The 22059-nt window shown below is 33.4% G+C and overlaps 2 protein-coding genes across 3 annotated transcripts in view; both read left to right on the top strand.

The window, feature by feature from the left end:
• Nucleotides 1-22059, top strand: part of LOC105229714 (cyclic nucleotide-gated cation channel beta-1) — a 93326-nt gene that overhangs the window by 62979 nt on the left and 8288 nt on the right. Inside the window, exon 11 of one of the 2 annotated variants that reach the window (XM_049453709.1) lies at nt 3043-3183. The exons of the other annotated variant lie outside the window; for it this stretch is intronic. The gene's annotated coding sequence lies outside the window, so the exon portion shown is untranslated. Of the gene's footprint in view, nt 1-3042; nt 3184-22059 lie in introns of those variants that run through there. 2 annotated transcript variants of the gene reach the window in all.
• On the top strand, nt 7-3527 carry LOC109579783 (transcription initiation factor TFIID subunit 11-like). The gene has a single exon (XM_049453729.1). The coding sequence runs from the start codon at nt 2946-2948 to the stop codon at nt 3492-3494; it is 549 nt and encodes a 182-aa protein (XP_049309686.1). The 5' UTR covers nt 7-2945; the 3' UTR covers nt 3495-3527.

Here is a 22059-nt window from a genome sequence, read left to right as displayed (position 1 = left end):
TGTACATATCATGTTTAACATGACTCGCATTGTTGTTGTTGTAGTTAAATGTTAAAATTGTCGTTGACATTTTCGTTGTACACAAACATTTCAACTACTACTCACACACACACAACACAACTGCAAACTCAACTGTGTCACCCAGTGTGGATGCAAGCAGCAACAAATCAGAACACAATAGTATCACCAACACCCTCGAGCGCCCGTGGTCCAGGAAATGTTAAACTGAAAATATACGCTCTTTTATTTATGTATGTGTGCTTGTCGCGATACATCGCATGTCTAACTGTCACTCAATTTTGTGTTTGTATTCCGTAAATTGGCCGAGCGAGTATGCATACAGACGCACATACCCACACACAGACACAATAAACCCACACATTCCTATGACCAGCACCACAACTACCACGTTTATATCTGTATACATACATATATGTGTACCAGCAAGTCAATATGTTTTATTCTCTAAATTCCTTTCATTACATTGTTATGGGAAAATCAACAAACAACAACAACAAGAAACAACCTAACTATTCGGCAACATTTTCAATTTCCGCTTGCAACAATGTTTCTATTTCTGATTGCATTGCCGCCTCTGTCATTCGCATCAGCAATGTCATCATCATACTCGTCATCACCATCACCATCATCATCAACGCTATCAGTGTCACTGTTCGCCAAGCATCAGCGATCATCTTCGTATTTATTCAAAATTTGAATGGTTCCCAACAAAAAACTAAAATACATAAGTGTTTCAAGAATTTTAGAATTTTTCTAGATGTGAATATTCAGTGATTGTTTTTGTTTTTATCAATATCAGAGACTGTGGAGAAATAGCCGAAATTTGCAAATAATTAGAATACAATAAAACATGTCAAGAAAAAGCAGTGATTTTGAAGTTCATCGAACAAAATTTTACATACAACAGAGTCCTTGTAAATAATGCCGTTATCACCTATTAAAAAAAATTTTCTTAATGTTCCAATGGGTCTTTAACATTGTTCGGTCGTTTTTCTTTTACAAAAGTGTATCGTTTGTCTAAGAAAAGCATGCACAATGGTATTCAAGTATTGACCATCTGAAGATAGAACATTTTCTCATTTAAACGGCGATTCTATCCCAAAAAACTGTCCCGACTTGACGAATCGCGCCAATTTTTGATATCCTCTTCTGATGTGAGCTGTAGTGAGTGAGTTTTGCATCAACCGGAACAAATGGTAGTCAGAAGGAACACGATCTGAGCTCTAAGAACGAGGTGGCGTAAAACTTATCAGTCTCTTTCTTTTAAATAGTTTTTAAGCAGTCTAAAAATATGAGGTTCAGCGTGGTTATGATGGAAAATGATTGTCTCGTGATAAAACCCGAATGCGGGAAAAACTGACACTTTTTAAGCAGAATGTGGAGTTGCATTATCACCGGGTGCTGGACCCAAAGTACGGCAGTGAAGGGCCTCCAACCCTAGCAAGGTGGCGTTCTGGCGGTGGCTTCTCTCTTAGAAGCGCTCCAAGTGCTCATATAATACATCTTTGGTCACATCGTCATTCTCTTCCGTTGGAGCGTCGACGGAAATCAGCGATCTATTTAAGAACTTCGCTTTGATACAGATTTTGACTAGATGTCCATTCACCGGGAAGTTGGGAGTGAATGGCAAGACTCGGCGATGGAGGTTCTCTCTCACCACGAATCTCACACCGAATTTTCGCTTTTTATAGGGCCACAAGGACCTAATCATCTCAGTCCTTGCTCCGTCCATCGTATTTCTTGGACGGCGGTGATGTCAGCATTTACTCTTATGAAGACATAAACCAGCTGGACAGCGGCACCTTCCTAATTAAGGATACAAACATTCCAGGTGCATGCCATTAAATCGTTATTCTTAACGCGTTTGCCATGGTCGTCATCAAAAGGGGGGTATCTCTTCCGAGGCTATTGTTTCGTTTTCATTGAGAGCATTTTTTACGTGGCGAGTCCCAAACCCAGCGCACAACCCTGGGAACTAATGGTTCGCTATCAAACGGATGCCATTTGGCTATTCAGAGGATACTTGGTCCAAAATCTTCAGTTTGAACGTGCGAACCACTTCTGGCACGTTTGTTTAGGTAGAGCTTACAAGATCGCCAGAACGGTTTCCAAGCACTAATTGTTAACGAAGAAGGTTTTGAGTTTGGAGGGATTGTCAGAAAATCAACCGCTACGAGCTCTTTTCCTAAGTCGGACCTGCACTTTCAATAATTTGGTCATCGTTACTGACTCGCCAAAACCTTGGGAGCTGGATTGAGAGGTTCTTATTCACTTTGTAATCCGGACCGGGAACTAAGTTATTACTCCTGTTCCTGCCTATGGTGAATGTTAATACGGATGAAAAAATTGCTCCAAGAACCAATTTTTATGGCCAATAGAAACGAGGGTTTTTTCAAGAGAAGCATTATGAGATTACCTTCAAACTTGCCACAAGTTATTCTACGAAATAGTGCGTATTTGGCTTGAATCAAATGACTCTATTCTAAAAAAGACCTTTAATTTAATGCAAAAAAATGAATTTATTTTTCATTTGCCAAAACTAGACGGTTTATGGATTATTTGTGGAGAGTTGATAGGTTCAAAGAAGAAAAAAATTCAAATATTTTCTCATTTCTTATTATAAAATTGTTAAAATAAAACCATGTGGAAAGGGAATCCAAACTATCAGCAACCAATTTTTTTACCGGAAAGGTCTACAATGTTACTCAAGCATTCATGCCGAAAACATACCTTCTAATTTCTTATAATTTCAGAATGAAATTTATTTTTGTTACAGTCTCTGATATTGATTTACCAAAACAATCTATTTATATTATAATATTTTCTATTCCTAAATGTAATATGAATGTTTACTTTTCTCACACACTGTTTACTTTCCATAAAAAACTTTTTAACCAACAATTTAATGCAATTTTGCTCATCAAATGCCCAAATTAACTTACACAACAAACTCCAAACTATTTCTCGAATATCTATGTATATGTTTGAACAACACCAATACAACAATAATACAAACAACAGGAGCAGCGACAACAACCACAGTAACGTCAGAGGGAAAGCGAGAGGAAATGAATGTGTCCACCGCGCTCACATCAACTGAGCCAGAAACATCAAAGTATTCATGGTCACGTTACCTGAACATGTCTACACAGACGCCACCCTCGCGCCGCCATCAACGACCCAGCATGCAAGTGGATAGCGCCGAAGATGGCGATGATGATGATGATGACGACGACGACGACGATGATGAGGATAATGACGTAGACGATGACAGCGATGGCAAGGATAATGAAAATGACAATTTGATTGAGTCCGATGAAGAGGGCGAGGCCACCACACATTTTGGTGGCAGTGCTGGTGGTGTTAGTGGTGGCGTTGGTGCGGATGCTTATAGGCCACACGCCTCTACATCGGACGCAGCTAAAGCTCGTAATCGGCATGCTGATCGGGTAGCCAAGTTTTCATCGATTTGAGAATTTCCGCCAAACCGATTAGCGTTTTATTATGAGTCACATATGCGAAGGCAAGAGCACACGGTGTATGCCCAGATGCGTTGGTTTGTAGGCTTAGAAATATTAGATGTAAATTCTTTTCAATGTACAGGTGAGAATCGTAGCTTTACAGTCAGCATATTCAATAAATGCAATTCGTGTACATCCCAGGTAGCTGCCAAATAGTTTTTGTATGTATTAGAGTAAGATACCACAGAAGCCAATCACGCACATAACCACACACATACATCCATTTTGATTCATGAAAATTGTTGCCAAATATTGCTCGTTTTACGGATTTTTCCTTCGCTAGATACTATGTTCGATTTTGGAATGAATTTAAACGCTTATGGGAACACTAGCAATATAGATACAAGTCAAATAAAATATCGTTTCTTGCAATCTAGTTATGGTACGAAAATCTTGTTAAATATCAGAGGAGCGGACGAGAGCTTAACACTATTTTTTATTAGAATGATTTCTGTACATTTAAGCCTCATATTGTCCACAGTATCTATAATGGGCCTAAACCAGTCTGCTTGTTACAATTTGACTTTACTTGAAGCATAAATGAAATATAGAAATTTCCTGAGATTTTTCTATAAGCCCTTACTCTTAATTCTTTTTTTTGTGGATATACATATATTGAACTCACGTCTAACGCCGTTTCGATTAAGAGGCATACCTAGTTACTGTGAAAATATATTTTTCGTGTTACAAGCGATCTCCAAGAGCGTTAAAAAAGGTCTGTCTCTGATGTATACACTTTTACCTTAACTGACCGAACTTCTTGGTTGATCAAACCTAAAAAACTCTCATTAGAAGATATTGCCATAATTTCTTGCAACTGAAAAAAAATATTTTACCAAAATTGTTTGCGTCTTTTGACGATTTTTGATGATATCAAAAACTGGTAAGCCATTTTATGAAGAACTACATATAGAATGTGCAGAAATTTAATACTGATCGAATCATATGTCTCCGAGTAATCCTTATAGAAATTTCGGAAACTACTGTTACACACAAAGTGCGTTTAGAGATGAACTGATTAAGCTGTCCGAACCAAGCGGTTAAAACTTACAAAAATACAACTCAAAAACTATATACGATATCGATGCAAAATTTTAGACTGTTATTTTTAAAGCTTTGAGCTATCGAAATATGAAAGAAAAAATATGTTCTTTTTAAGTTCACACCAACCTTATGACCCAACGAAATATGAAAAAAAATTTCCTTTCAGACTTCATACTAGGTGCCCCTTAAGAGACATTGCTAAGTATCTTCGAAGTCAAATACGCAAAAAAAACAATCTTCAGAACTCTACATCGTAAGGAGTTATTTCATAATTTAAGCTCTTTTTAAAATGCTGGTTAGCACAATCAAAGAAACAAATTTCGAAAATCTGATTCCTGAAATCTAGTTATTTTCTAAATGAACAAAGTCTTCTCCATTTCGTTAAATTTGATGTCTTCGAGGTTTTCCAACTCTAACTCAAATACTAAAAAGTCCATATGGTAACAATTTGACATTTCTCATTTTGTTCTTATATGGAATATACAAAAGATATGTTAAACTCTTGCATTCCAAGAACGAGATAGCGTAATCAATGCCTCTTCTTCTTCTTTATTGGCGTACACACCGTTTATGCGGTTATAGACGACACCCAGCCCTCACAAAATCGAATTACGCCAGTTCTTGTCTCGAAACATGTTTGTGGAAACACTTGCGCAGTGAATTTTTATATTTACTTCATACAACCCCGCACATGCTCCCAAACGTGATCTAACACTGCCATAAAAACAGTTTTCACGAATCGATCGAAACAATCGACGAGCGTCACACCACATACCCGCGCAGTACCCCCTCAAATAATAAATCACCACCAACAGTCACTCAAACACCCTTAGAATTGCTCACAACTGATGACGCCACACACTCTGTAAATAATAGTTAATCATTAAAATTTGCTGTAAATATAATCATCTTAGATTTTTTTCTAATTGGACGAACATTTAGCTCTTGAACACACACTACCACTGCATAGTATATATAAAGCGGTACAAGTACAAGTGAAAGCGTGTGAGTTGGGCGTGGCATGTAATGGCGCCCAAATGCACTATTGTGCTTTGTAATTATAATCTAAATGAAAGAACTAGATAAAAAGAATAGAGAGTTAGGGTATATTCAAATAAAAATCAATACTGTAAAATATATATACAATTTTAGCGCGTAAGTGTCGTAGTTATGGTAAGACAAATTCTTGAGTAATCTATTATGAATACTTGTAAAATGTATGTGGTTAAGAATGGAATAATCAAAAACTAAGTTATACTCGAAAAAGGTTTACAGTTATTCAAGAAAAAGCATTAGAACAGCATTCACTTACATACATACACATTTACATACGTTCATCAAACGAAATTAACATAATTACGATTCAATAAAACATAAACTTATTAATAATAATTGTCATGTGTATATTGGAAACGATTTACTTTAAATAAATAAAATACTTGAAATTAATTAGGTAAGAAGAAGAAAAAATTAAAAAAGAAAAATCAATGAAATAACTAAGCAAATTTGTACTATTGGAAAAGAACTGCCAAACAAATGAGTAAACAAACAAAGAAGTTAAAAAAAAATTATAAAAAAATTAAAAATAAATTATAAAAAATTAGCTGAGTTGTAAAATTTAAAACTAAAATTATTATTATTAATAATAATTCCAAAAAAGTCGCAAAGTTTGAAAATCAAAGCTTTTCAGCGTCATCGTTAGTGTAGCCAAGAGATATTCACGAAATGACTAAAATTTGCATAAAATGAAAGAAAAAAAATTTAATAGCAGAAATCACCAAAACTAATGAGCCAAAAAAAACACTAATGAAAAGTAATTAATTTGTGTAGTTTTAAAGAGCATAGCAGTAAATATTTACCAATAATTCCAATGACTTGTCTACAAACTACATAAATATATATGTAATACAAAATATATAGATAACTGTGTATGAATAAAAAATAATAACGGTATCAAGCAGCAGTTGCTAATGTGAGTCAGGCGTATTTTGTCGTTTTGTTGTAATTGTATGTAACGTGTGTATGAAAGTTTGTAAAATTTTAAAAATTCGTAAACAATAAAAAAAACTTAGTGCAGACAAATTAAAATTAATACAAATAAACACAAAAAAAAACTAAAAACCAAGAAAAAGAAATTAATTAAATTATAATAAAAAATTACGACATTTTCAAAATAGGTAAATGAGTTTAGCAATTAATATTAAATTTAAAGCAAGCCAACAAACAAACAAACAAATAATGAACTACCAAACAAGGAATGCGAAAGCAAAACTAGTGGAAAATAATTAGTTTACAAAAACTCAAATGAAAACCTAATTAATTAGCACATAAGTAGCAGTTTAAATTTAGGTGATACGTCAAATTTAAATTTATCGCTGAAAATACAATAACAAAAATCATTGAATTTTCAAGGAAGGCAAGTGGAAGTTGGTAAGGTGTTGCAGGCAAGCGGGGCCAGGTTAGAAGCATCTATTTCGGTTGTTCAGAAAAAAACAAAGAAATGGGTTTAAATAAAAACTATTTTTTTTAATAAACAATTTTTTAAAATAAAATCGGGTTACATTTAGCTCAAATTTTTATTAAAAAAATGCACATATTTTTTTTACGAATTCGTAATTTTATATTTTTTTTTAATAATATTTCTTTCAAAAGTTCAATTTTTTTTAATTTTCAAATTTTTTATTTTTTAAACCCATAATTTTTTTAATTCGCTTTTTTCTTATTCAAAAATTAATTTTGTTTTTCAAAAATTTAAAGTTCGTTTCAATTCATAAATTTTCAAAATAAATAATTCCAAAAAAAATAATTCATTTTTTTTTTTCAAAAAATCATAACTTTGCTTTTATATTCATAAATTTTTTATGTAAAAAGTATAGTTTTTTTTCAATCAAATCGAAAAATAAACAAAAAAAATGTATAAAATTAAATTCAGGCTTGTTTTTCAAAAAATTTATTATTTTTTTATAAATTCATACTAAATATTTTTTTAATCATATTTCTTTTTAAATGATAAATTTTTTTTAAATTTCCGTTATTTGAGTTTTTATTAAACTCAAAAATCGTAATTTTCCAAAATTCGTTATTTTCAAAAATTCATTTTCGATGAAAAACTATTAGTTTATTTTCAATAAATTCAAACAATGTTCAAAAAAATTACTATTAGTTTTTCAAAAGTTCATAATTTTTTTATCAACAAGTCATATTATGTTTTCTTTTCTTCAGTAAATTATTTTTTCTATAAATTTTTGTCACAAAAACTGATATGTTTCTGTTTTTGTTTGCAAAAATTTAATCTTTTTGTTCAAAAATTCAAATTTTTTTTTCAAAAACTGATCACTTTTTTCAATTCGTGTCTTCTTTATAATATTTTTGCTACCTTAAAAAATTAAATTTTTAATTGATAATTTTTTATCAAAAAGGCAGATGTTTTTTATTCATTATTTTTTGCCAAAAATTCACAAAAAAATTTCCAAAAAATCATGAATTTTTAAGCTGATATCGGAAAAATTTATATTGGGTTTTTCGGAAAATCGTTGGCAAATTTTTGAAATTTCAAATTGAATGGAAGTAATGGATTCAAAAATTAAATTATATTTGTTTCGGCAGAACTGGTTTAAGTTCTTCATAAGCTTTCTGGGAAAACTAAATACATATTTCTTTTTTAATTTTTTTAGTTAACTTATTTTTTCAATTTTGAAATAACGTACAATAAACCCTAATTTCGGTACTAAATCACACCGAATCTCTCCTTTGTAATTCTAAATTACTTAAAATAAATATTATTGTATATAAATAGTTAAGTTTTTGCCAAGCATATTAACTAAAAATATTTGAATTCGTTGACGTTGACACAATCCAGATAAAATTTATAATATTTGTTGGTGGTCTTCTTTTCGAAAATGTCTAAATTATTATAAGTGTTTGTGAGTCAAATATTTATTAAAAATAGCTAACAATTAAGCTAATTATGTTATTAATTACACAATGAGAATTTTCGCCTTTTTGCAATTAAAAAAGCGCATTTTAAATAAAAGAAATTAATAATTAGCACAATTAATGCAGTACTAGCCAATATTTTGCTCTCCATGAGCAATTTTCTTTTGTAAATATTTTTTTCTTTTTTAAATAAATATGTTTTTAAATAATAAAAAAGTCATAGCCATAGTTAGGCAGCAAATTGTCGATTGTAACAAAGCATAGATGGCGGTAATAAAAATACTTCATAGTAGAGCTACAAGAGAAGCTTGGAGTTCATAGATTCAGCGCCAGCTCATTGTAAAAGATGTATGCACCACAGCAATGGCACAACAAAAATTACCGTTACTAAAAGTACTCATTCCATATTTTGATAATTTTGGTATAGCAAGTATAGCTATGCATTGATTCGCTTCGGCATAGTAATATAAATTTAAGGCCAGATTTTCATCTCATCTTTTTATTTATTAAGGAATGTTGATTATTCTAAAAACTTAAATTTGCATTGCAAAGCAGTACAGAGAGATTGTTGCTTGGAATTATGAATGCAAACAAATTCCACAAAAAAAAATTATGCATTGTAATTTCTATGAAATACAGTGTAAATCTTAGTAAAATAAAATTAAAAAATAAAAACTACTATTTGAAAATGTAAATGTACGACATTTAAGTAAATACTGAAAAAAAATTCAAAAAACCAGTCAAACGTGTAAACTGAATAAAAATAAAAATTTAATAAAAATAAATATTTAATAATTCATAAAATATAATCGCTTATTACTCTTGTCGGAGGGTGGAATATTAAATTTGGAAATACAATTTTTTCATCCGTGAAAGGTGGCAACTCTTTACATTTTTTTAAAGTAAGAACTAACTGCTTTTACATAACATATATTTACATTGATCCATTTTGCAGTATTTTTCGTTGCTGTAATTTTGTTAGGTGGCAACTATGTGCTAAAAAATATTTTTATTAATTAAAAATTAAATGTACTCTAAATATTTTCAGCAAGTTTTGCTTTAATACCTTTTTTCTGTGGTATTTTCTAAAGTTTTAGTTTTTTCGAGTGGTGGCAACTCTATTTAAAAAAATGTTTTTTAAATTAAATATCTCTTTTTACTTTAACACCCTATTTCTGAAAGCTTTTCTGTAGAATTTTCCAACTTTAACTTCATCGAACTGTGGCAACTCTGTTTAAAAACAAAAAAATTATTTTAAATTAAACACCTCGTTTTACTTTAATAGCTTACTTCTTACAGCATTTCTGAAGTCTTATTCTAAATTTTAGTTTTGGTGAACGGTGGCAACTCTATTAAAAAAAAAAATTATTTTAAATTAAAGACCTCTTTTTATTTAACACAGTATTTCTGGCAGCCTTTCTGTAGAATTTTCCTAAATTTTATTTTTTTTCGAGCGGTGGCAACTCCATTAAAAAAAATTCAATTAATTGCCTCTAAAATGCCTGTCGGAAGGCTTTCATATTTTCTAAATACCTCCACAAAGGTTTGTTTTAACGCCTTAGTTTTTATTTTTGTCGATACGTGGCAACTCTATTTAAGAAAAAACTTTATTTTAAATTAGAAACCTCTATAATGGGTGCCGGATGGCTTTCAGAAAGAATTTAAATTTACAAATATCATATAACATTTTAATTAGGCGGCAACTCTATTGCAAAATATGGTCGGAGTTCTTTTTTATAAGCCCAAAATCATGTTTTTATTTTCACTTTACTAAATATGAAATTAATTGAATATTTTAATATATGGCAACCTTTTAAGCAGGAAAACAGAAACAGGAATTGCAGCTACTTGTAAGTATCCATCATATCAAATAATTGCAGATTGTTAGCTCATTTCCTATGAGGTATATAAACCAAGTCTTGAGTCCGAAAGAAAAAGCCAGATATGTGGGTCCTAGATAATCTAAGCTCCTTTGCTTTTATTAAGAAGAAATTACAATTCAAATTTGCTGTATTTCTAGTAATTGATTCACTAATCCTCTTCGTGTTAGCCCAAGTCGTGGATATTCTTAACAAAATATACTTCATTCGTCAATTGTCTCTTAGCTTCCAATACTCTACACTTATCAATACAAAAATAAACCAACAAATTAAGCAAAATGTAAATATTTACCTACAGAAAAGCAGCCACTGCAGGTGAATAAAGGTAAACAAAAGACTTAAGCCACAAGCGCAGCACCGCCTACTTCGACTTTGACGTTCAACCAAGCGACTATGACGTCACGCATTTCCAATGAGCTTTCTCAAAGCATATCACTTCCAACTGGAAGCGCATGTAGCTGAAAGCTCCTCGAAAGCTTATCCTAACCACGGCCCACTTTAAGTCTACCACTGAAACCGACCAACAGTTGCCGATCGTGTCTGAAGCTCGTCACAAGTACCACGGAGAGTTGCTTTCCACAAAAATTTGCATTGTGAGCCAACAACTATAACAAGTGTGCAATAGAAGTAATACAAAACGCGGACAAATAATCGCCAAAAGTGCTAAAAATAGATTTGTTGCGTTGCAAAAAGCGGTGAAATGCAACAATTTGTGTCAAAAATATAAAAACATATTTGAAAAAATTAAAAAAAAAATAGCTGCTCAAATTAGCGATAAGCATGTACTTGTATAACAACAACAGCAATTCGGCCGCTTTTTGCTACTTTTTTGCTTTTATTGTTATTTTATTTTTTTTTTGGAATTTTTCTGTGTCTATTTTGGTCTATTACTCTTAAAGCCGACGCTGCCTCGCGAGCTACTTGTTCGCTTCGCCTCGGCCGCTTCGTCGCAACGCGCCGCCTGCTCAATTTGTTGCGCGCTGCAATTCATTACTCGCAGTCGGCTTGCCGCACCAGCCCATTTGCCCATTGTGCGCTTGTAGGGCACTTGCCACAAGCGCGCTCCACACGCACACCATGGCTCCACTGTATGCACTGTAACTCACTCGATACTCTTTTGATGGCGTTTTTTTGTTTTTTTGTTGTTTTTTTCTTTTTGTTTTCCATCTCAGCATACTTGAACGCCAAGTACCGCAACGTCGTCGCCAGTCAACTCCGCTACATGCCACTTCATTTGGGCTGTAATTAACGTGCGCTCGCAGGTGCCGCTTTTATCTTATCCACATTTGTTGCCTATTCTGCGCTGTTGTTTTTGCTGTTTTTGCTGTCTTTATTCATTTTTGTCTTTTTTGTGTTTTTCTTCGAGTTTTTGTACCGTAATAATTTCTTGCTTTTGTTTCTTTCATGTTTGTTTATTTTTTGCTTCCTCCGACTTTGTTGCATCTTTTATTTACCGCTTGTCTTTGATCCGCAGTTCTCACGTTTTATGGTTTTATTGAAATTCCATCTTTTTGCCGATCATCGGTTTTAAGTTTATTGCTTTTAACTTTTACACTAACGGAAACAATGGACCGGTCTGCTTTGTGCATTTTCAGATCAAATTAAACCATTAAGATAACTTATCGTGTGTCGAAATGCATTGATTCATTTACCACACGTAAATATGTATGTGTGACAGCGATGTATGAAACATAGCAATATTGTTTTTCAGGTGCGGCTTATAAGCTTGCGCGCTTGGTTCATGACACAATAATGGCAGACTGGAATATGTGATGGAGATATATAAGAGAATTGCTTATAATAACCGAAATTATTTCGAAAACTTGTTAGAATCTTATAAAATTTCATGATGAAAAACAATTATAATCGTAAATTAGTCATTACTTCAACAACAACTTTTCAGGCTTTATCTTATAGTTAGGGAATATTTAATAAAATATTCTACTCTTCGTGACTCAGACTTTATTGAAACACTAGAATTAGATATTTTCTCTGGGAGAAATGCTTAGACTAGCATATTTTACTATGCAATTGACCATCACTCTAAGCTGTAATTATTTTAAAAAAATTTTCTCCCGATAAAATTAAATTTTTAGAGTTTAAAATTTACAAGAGATAAACTACCACAGTTTAAACCATCAAATGCAATTTTGAATGTACATATATTGTATGTGCTCAAAAAATGAATACAAATAAAAATATGAATATAACCTTCTCAGGTGAATTTTTTAGTGATCCGTTATAAACAATTTCTTCGGAGATAATATCGTATTCGTACAAATATCTAAAAAAATCCGTAGCAAAACTTAATTTTGATTGTATGACAGCTATAATATGCTATAGTGGTCCGATATCGGACATTTCAACAAGCAAACAGTTTATAGGCAAAAAAGTAATGTGTACAAAATTTCAGAGGGATATCACAAAAATATATAATATTACTAATATTTAGTCACGCAGGCCAAATTGCCTTAGCCCGTCAGGCTGATCATTCATGTACGAGTATGCCATACAGGTATATGTATATACTTTATAGGGTCTCCGACGTTTCTTTTCTATATTACAAACACCGTTGCAAACTTAATATGCCCTGTTCAGGTTATAAGTACAATTTAATTTGTTTGCAGATACTTATTTACCCTGTGGTTAGAATCAAAAAGGTTTAAAATGCTCGCCATAATTTTTCCTTCCATTTGAGCTTAATTGTATTACCACCAAAGATATGATCCTTTCAAAGGCTTATTTTTTCAGTATTTCTTACATTTCCAGAATTAGCTGTTAATTTCCAAAAATCACGCAGTAAAATTCTTAGCAATTTGATTTGAGTCATTGGACAATTTTCTCGCATGATACAAATATATCGAGTTCGTTGCTTAACTCTTCAGCTTGCAACATTTTTTGGAAGCATGTTAGTTTCGTTGAATATCAGAAATATTGTTATAAATAATTAATAAATATTATAATTAATATTGAAATTAATCATTTTGATTCGCTTAAAATTTTTAGTTGTGGAAGTCACAAAAAGCCGAGCTAGAGTTTAGAAAAAATCCCCATCCAAACATATTCTTGAATGGTTAAATTTAGAAAATAAAAAATATGTTTATTTCTAGACTAGCATACCTAGACTTAAAACTAATGTTATGAAGGTCATTTGAGTGTCTTTAAGCAATTCCGCATTTACCAAGGATTAGCTTTAAGAATTTCTATAATCAGACTGTCTGAAAAATACTTTAAATCTACATTCGCTGGCTCGAAATATAAAACAAGCTGTTAAGCTCAAAAAATATGATGATTTGAAAATCAGATTATTAACTTTTAGACTTTTATAGTTTTATCACAAAAAGATTAAAATTGTGTGTCAAGAGCTTACCAATAATTAAGTAATTTTTTTATAACAAGCTAGCAATTGTCTCCTGACATTTTTAACCACCAAACTTAGAGTTCAATTTCTATCTCATAAGTTCTACGAGCACAAGTATTCAAGAATTGCCACAACTAAATCATGATTTTGCTTGAAATGCGTTTAAAATCGTAAAAAAATTAAGTTGGTGAAAAAATACTTGTAATAAATACTTTTTTATTATTTTCATTGAGGAAAAATATTGGTATAAATATTGATAGTAAATATTTTTTCTCAAATTTCAATTTTTTAACTTCGTCTACCACAACTTCTATATAATCTCTTCATTGTGTTTTTATTTTTACTCTCAGCTGCAGTTAATTACGTAATGCAGTGCAAAGTAATTAACGCTGCCATTGTTTTACACTTCTCGGTTGAAATGAGCACACATACATAGTTAAACAAATAAGAGTGTGTATACATACGCCAACATTCGTTCTTTGTCAGCCAATTGGCCCGCTGTTGCCAACAAGGAAGTGTGCTGCACACTCGCCCAACACCAACGCTGTTGCTTTGCTCTCAGTTGCAGACCTCAAGGTAGCTCAATTGTTGGCGATAGTAGCTTGATAGTACCTAACTTGTTGTTAATGTTGTCAGGGTAGTCCGCCGCCTGTCACTTTCATTAACAGCAATGACTTTGGTCACTTTAGTTTTTTCTTTTCATTGATGGCTTTCAGCATTTGCAATTATTTTTCGACTTTTACACGAACGCATAAATAATTCTCAGTTTTGTATTTACTGGCTTTTTTGTTTTTTTTCTTATTTTTCATTGCCAATGCTCAATTATACTTATTTGCTTTTCCATGCTGATTTTTACTGTTGCTTTCGGCCATTATAGCCGCGTGCGCTTTTATCTTGATGTTCGAAAACAAAGCTGACTGAACCAGCTGGTCCATGGTTTTCTGCAACCAGTTGGCTTTTGCAGTGACCTTGGCACGTTTTTGCTTTTATTTTGCTGTTTTTACTTATGCTGATTTTTTAGCGAGTGTTTAAAATTATAAAGCGATAAATTTAATATGTTGCTATGGTCCAAATGAAAGTGAGAAAATATTACTAAATAATATACTAACTTTTAATACCGTTAGCTTTAAGTGTCTCATCATATAGTATGCATAACCTGCTAAGGGAATAATTTTGTATTTATTGAAAATCGTTGCAAGAACTTCGCTTTAAACCTCTCTGTAACAACTTGGTAGCTGGAAAATGCGTATTTTTGAGAGAAGACATTTTATTTTATAAATCAAAAATGTAAAAGAATATGTTCAAGTACAGAATTTAGTACATTTTAATGATCAGTGGTTGTTTTGAAAAAAAATTTCCTTGATCTCGTAGCTGATTTCCTTGAAGACCTCCGAAAAAGATATCTGGCAGTGAGGAAGTTTTTTCTGCTTAAAATTATTCGAAATCAAAAAACTAACAAAAAAGAATGCTACATATACATATAGATGGTTACAGGTTATAATCTAAGGGCTAGTCAAAGTTTTGATACCTGATATAATGGATTAAAATATCGAACAAAAAATGTGTCTCATATTTGGTATTTTTTATCAAACCGAGAGATCGCTGAAGACATCCCTCGTTCTGGACGACCACTTCAACGAATGAAAATACTAAAGAGGTAAAGATTGGTACTCGTCAGGCAAGTGCTAGAGTGATGGAAAAAGAGCATGGCCTCTCTGGCGAGTCCGTTCGAATAATTTTGGTAGAAGGTCTCTTTGGACATTTTTGATCGTACGAATTCCGATCCCATATTTATGGAGAGCATTAAAACTGCCGATGAGACATGTGTTTTATGAATATGACATGCAAACAAGTCAATAATCATCAGCCGAAACCACTCAAAAATCGAACTGATGCTTATTGCTTTTTCGACATTCGTGGCTTGCTGCATCACGAATTTGCTCCAGAGTGACAAACGGTCAATAAGTTATTCTATTTGGACGTATTGAGGCGTTTGCCTGAGATCATCCGTCAAAAAGGGCCTGAATTGTGGAAGAACAATTAATGGATTTACACGATGACAATGGACCATCGCATCGCGCCGCGATTGTGACCGAATTTAAAACGAAAAACGCAATGAATACCATCGATCAAGCCCCGCATACACCAGATTTGGCTCCGTGTGATATTTTCTTGTTGTCCGGATGGATGAAAACACTCCAGCTCTGAAAGTATTCGACGATGTACCCGCCGGGGGAAGCAGAGGAAGAGGAAGACCTCCACTCCGTTGGAAGAACCAAGTGGAGAAGGACCTGGCTTCGCTTGGAATATCCAACTGGCGCCACGTAGCGAAGAGAAGAAATGACTGGCGCGCTGTTGTTGACTCGGCTATAATCGCATAAGCGGTGTCTACGCCAATTAAGAAGAAGAAGAAGATATTTTCTTGTTCTCCCAACTGAAATTGTCGCTACGTGGAATCTACTTACTATCATAAAGAAAAATGCATATCTCGCTTCCAGCTACTTGATTTCTCTTAAATATTAATATTGTTTTAAATATTATACTGAAATTCACTTCAGCGAATTTTGCTCCGCTCCAATTTCGATTTCGAACTGAATTTTAGTTTGTATTTATTGCTTTTGCTTAATCTCAAAGTTTTTTTCTGTTCAACGTGGGCGGATTGCTGCAAGCCATCATTGAAAAAATAATTTCAAATATTCTTTTTTTAGAAATTTCGTATGTGACATATTTATTTTTGAAATTTTTACATTTGATTGCGACACTGGTTGCTAAAAAAGTCAATTAAACTTTTGGATAAATCTGCCCACATGCCAGCGGGTGCAAAAGTCAATGAAATGTGTCAACAACAACGCCTACACCCTCGTGAATATATCTTCAAAGTCGCATATGTATATATTTGTATATAAATATATATTTATTATTTATTTATGTATATATATACTATACGTACATATATATATATACTATATATAAACCTGTGTGTATGCCAAACACTCACCAATCCGCCAGCCACTTGCAAAAACACCAACTGCGACGTTGTTGGCGTTGGCGGTGGTGGCGTTGAACACGTCAAAACAACTCACTCACACACACACGCGCAGGCAACCAATTTTGGCGTGATTTTTCGGCGCGTAAAGCGTTAACTTTTCACGACTCTCCGCTGCTGGGTAACAGCGAATAATAATAAATAATTGTCGAATATTTTTTGCCAAGTATATTTTCTGGCTTGTGTTTCAATAAATTAATTTTATCATCGATTTGGTAAACAAGCCAGAGTTTTTTATAATAAAAGCGCCGTGCTGCTCACTCACTATCTTTCTATTCAATTTCTACAATATTCGCTTGTCTCTATTTTTGCAATTACTTCGTGCGGTAATCACTTGAAACCTTTTTACTTTTTATTGCGGCGCTCACACGTTGAAACCCTCGGGCGGGCATTAAGCTCGTGTGTTGCGCTTTGCGTGCCACCGCCACCGCCGCCACTCACACACAACACCGATAAATAAAAGTGTATTTTTGGAATGCTGTTGATTAACGCTGTGTTTGCGTGGTTGCTTTTTGACCACTTCGTTCGCTACACAACTGCTTTTGCTGCTATTGTTGTTGTTGCCAACACTACTATTTGCTGTTGTGAATTTGCTCATTTTTCAGCTTTGCGCATTTCTCGCTGCGCGAACGAGTTTCCCCATTTTTGTGTTAACATATTTTTGTTGTTTGTGCTGTTGTTGGCATTTCTGATATGAATCTGTTATTGAATTCATTAAGCGAATCTGCAAACACACATATGCCACGAAAAGCGAAATCCGAACTGAATTAAAAATATTTATTTAGCAACAAACAGTTGTGTGTGCATAAAATAAAAATTAAGCTTAGTAGAGCGAGATCGAATGCGATAAGCATATGCTGGAGAACACTTTCACTTGTAAGCGCCATAAAGTTCTGTTGTGGAATAAATTTTGGTAGATATTTTTTATTTCTCTTTTCTTTTGGTTCTAGTTTGTTTAAAATTTCGAGGTATTTAGTTTTGTTGTAATGTGTTTTTAAGCGAGAAGGTAAAATAGTATATTTAGAATAATGCCGTTAAAGGCGGTTTGTATGGAGACTATAAATAAAAAGTCGGATCGATAATCTCAATTGGACTTTTTGACTATCCGGATATATGAAAGGTCTCAATATCCATTAAACGGTATTAAGATTTGATTAAGATGACACGTGTGGATCACTGATGCCATAAAAATAGTCGTCGAATTCGAATCAAACACCTTATGAGGCTTTTACATTACACTCTCGTTAAGTTTCGAAATCACAAGCTGTGCAGAAATTAGCTTGAAGTGGATGTACATAGAACATTGTATGTGCAAAAATGTTTCAAGAGCTATATTCGGCGTTTTGAGTTACCAAACTGCTTTGAAAAATATATATATTTATTTTGAGAATTTTCAATAGGAAAACAACTGCAATCTTGACATTATAGGCACCCTATAAAGTATATCGTCACTTAAAATGCAAAACTACGTAATATCGAAAATTCGAAATTTAGGTTTTTAGTACTTAGAATTTACTACATCATATCAGATATATGCATCGTAAACTTTCAAACTTCTCCTCTCCAATATATCCAATACATAACCGATATATAACCATATTATAAACAAAACTTACATTCTGTTTCAGTTTATGATAACCAATATATAACCATTTTATAACCAAAACTCCATTTTTGTTTCTATATGAGTGGTTTCTATTATATCGATTTTCCTTCACTTAGAAACTTATGAAAAGTGATTTTACGTTAGACATGTCCTCCGCCCGCACTGGTATCATAATTTTTGTGATGATGGTCTCAAATTTTACAAACGTTCTTTTCTCCGTCAAAGAACTGTCGGAACAGACGATTACGGATCACTATAGAACATAGCTGAACAATGAAAGCCAAGTCCTTGTATGGAACATTTTTTTATTCGAAAAGACATCTTTACGAAATAAAAAAATTGATTATTTTTCAAGCTAGCGCTACATTATCCGAACAACTTGTTCAAATTGGAACACCATAGCATATAGCTGTAATCCAAACTGACCTTCAAAATCTTGAAAATATCCTTTATCCTTACTAAGTAATGGTAAATCGACTTGAAGGTTGCTTTTGTCAAACAACCTGGCTAAAAAGAACTAGTAAAAGCTTTTCCTTTGAAAGCGAATTGTTGCCAGGTTAGGTTTTCAGTTTAGTTATGCATAGAGTAGTTATGCCACATTCAATTTGTACTTCCTTTGCATGAAACCTGATTTAGGTCCCCTTTGAACTAAATTGCCATAAGAAGGCGGATGATCCAATATTCTATAGTGATATACTCAAGGCTTACTATGTGCAAAAATGTCTAGAAATATTCAAATAGAATTAGTATATCTCCGCTGAGGGAAAAAGTCGATAAGATTTCTGTTCTTCTTTTTTTTTCAAATTCACCTTGATAAACAAAATTTAACTCTAAATAATACTAACTTCAACATAAACATAGTGAACTGTACATAGACTTACATAGCTTCGGCTTGCATTCAGTTCAACATGAACCTTTTTTCAAAAGTACGTAGCCATGAATTTTTAAATTTTTCGATTAATTTTTTGATATGGATTTCTACCTCATGAAGTCAATGTCTTCATGCCGTTTATTATAGGTTTATTAAAGGTCCTTATAGGTGTTGATTGATAAACGAGGGATGCACCGCGAGCTTGGGTTTATTGTGCACACAAAGACTCACCCAGGAGTCAGTAAATCTGAGTTATTTTAACTGAATCTGGGCGTGATTTTCAGTTAAAGACCTTTGCAATCGATCGGTAATGTTTTCCGCCCACATTTTCAATAAGACAGCAGCTTTATATTCAGATATAATAAACTATTACCTCGTCTAACTCTTAATCGATTTCACAGGTTTAATTTTTTCAAGTTGACTTGATCTGTATAGTAAATTAATTACGAAACAGTCCCAGCTGCGCATCCAGGCAGACTTTACTAAAATACGTTTATCATTTATTATAATTACCTAGAATCTTCTTTTAATAAATATTAATAGTGGAAATTATTCCTCAAATTACTAAATAAATCTAGAGAAGGGCTCAAACTGACTAAACAAGAAACTGCTTTGCTTGAGAAGGGCTTAAATTTATTAAATAAGAATCTGCTTTCCACCTCTCTACTCGCAACTGCAACATTTTAGCTATACCCTAGCTCTCCCTACGTCCAGTTTATCAAACCTGCCACTAATATTATCCCACCCTGCTGCATCGCCATCACTTCTAAAATTTATAATTGATTAGCAATCGATTTATCAACTCGTTTCCACCAATTAACAGCGAATACTCTTCTAGCTGCTATTCTTGTTTTTCCTTTTCAACTTCTAGTATATTTTACGCTATAATTAAAACATAAAAATAAAATTTTAAGCATGCACATCTGCTCATTAGCTTAGCAGCCAAAATTCTGGGAAAGCGTTGACCGAATTTCGCAGATGAGTCGTGAATTTCAATGGAACTTGCGTTTGCGTTGCTAATCCGACGATGAATTTGTCAGTTATGTGTGCTAAATGCAGTGCTGATGTTGGCTGTGACAGACGAAACTTAGAATTTCATAAATGAAAATGTTGCGCAGCGTCTTCCTCCACCACTTCTACATTCACATTCACATGCTTATTCATGCCTCTAGCTCAGTCAGCAGGCAGCGCAATGAAACGCATAAACATATTTGTTGTTGTTGGTGTGGCGCAGTTGCGCTGAAAGTACTGTTATAGCAGACAGTCGCTTCCAAGTTCATCACAGAATGCGCACATATGCTGGCACATACATAAATATATGCTGAGTTGGTAATTATGCCATGCATGGCAGCGCAAACAGAAGACTTAAGACACAAACTCGCAACAGGTAGCTCTCTGGCATTTTGTTTTCATTCGTCTTTTCTACTTTCCGCCCTACAAGCACATCATTGCCAAGTGAGTGTATTATGTAACGCATTCTTTTGACTGCAATTAGAAGCGCGCGTGTAAGCTTATCGCCTGTTTGTGGGCTTAGCTGCTGCTGTCTCCATTGTGAACGTTTCAATTAGAATGCAGTGCATGAGGCGTCAGTTAACTCTATCTATGATAATCAAGTAACTGCTTTTCTGGCACATGTGTGACACACGCGATGAGACACACAAACAAATATATAGTTACATGCGGTATCTTATTGTCAATTGCACACATACATCGTAGCATTGCAGCAAGTACAGGTATTTTTAATGAAGCGCAATAAATTTGGGTGGAAATATATATTTTCACATTTTTTAATTTAAGTAGTAAAATCTCTCTGATTTGTTGCCCAGGCTATTTCAATGCAGCTCTAATTTGAATTTGGTTAAGTTGTCAGAGTTGAAGCTATTTTTTTTTTGTCAAATCAGAGCCTTAAGTACTTCCAAGCATGGAAGTCAACATTTAGCTCAAGGCAGATCAGGTATTTGGGGCGATACTAGAAGAGTATACGTGAAATTTTCTAACCTAGATAAATATACAATGCGGTTGTGAAAACTTCACAGAGTTCTTAGCCAGAGATATCAGCTTTTTTGACTCCAAAAAAATATATAAAAAAAAATTTTAGTTACCTTTCAGCCAGGTCACCATAAAAGTGAGAATTTACACTTTATTAAATTTCAACTCTCAAATAATTTTCCCACCTCCAAATGAGCCTTACTAACATGAAAAACTGCATAACAACTAAAATCAATTTTAATACCCCTTATTATCTAATATATTCCACCGAGTGATGACACCAATCAAAAACGCGACAGTGACAGTGAAACAGCGACAACAACTAAATGATGTTGTTAGAAACTCATAAAATAAACTGATGTCATCCTAAATAAACGAGCAAAAACAAGATTAACATAATAAAAAAACACACAAAAATGCTTTTAAACAAAATAAGCAAGTACGTAGTTATCTAACAAAGCAAATTAAGCATTGAGCGGCGCGCGGCGAGTCAAAAAGCCAGAGCGTTGTAATGCTGACACGCCGAAAAGTGAGGTTATCCGCTTATCGCGGCGACATGCAAAGCGTTTTTGCGAGTGAAACAAGTAAATAATTGTAAAATTACTTAATATTTACAACAAATAAGCAAAAACAAATACAATTTGAGCAGCTAATGGCGGTGTGGTGAGATAAAGCTGCCATTATGCGGTAGCCCGGAGCGTCGTTGACGAACAGTTGGGCGTGGCGTTATGGGAAATATTATTCAAATATTTACAACAATTAGTTCAGGGAAGAAGAAGTTCAG

Source organism: Bactrocera dorsalis, chromosome 3 (genome assembly GCF_023373825.1).
Source record: "Bactrocera dorsalis isolate Fly_Bdor chromosome 3, ASM2337382v1, whole genome shotgun sequence".
NCBI lineage: Eukaryota > Metazoa > Arthropoda > Insecta > Diptera > Tephritidae > Bactrocera > Bactrocera dorsalis.
The sequence above is the reverse complement of the archived record's forward strand: the minus strand, read 5'-3'. Positions and strand labels throughout refer to the sequence as shown.

Excerpts from the sequence above, each read along its gene's own strand:
- LOC109579783 (XM_049453729.1), top strand. The coding sequence starts at position 2,946 with ATGCCCAAATTAACTTACACAACAAACTCCAAACTATTTCTCGAATAT.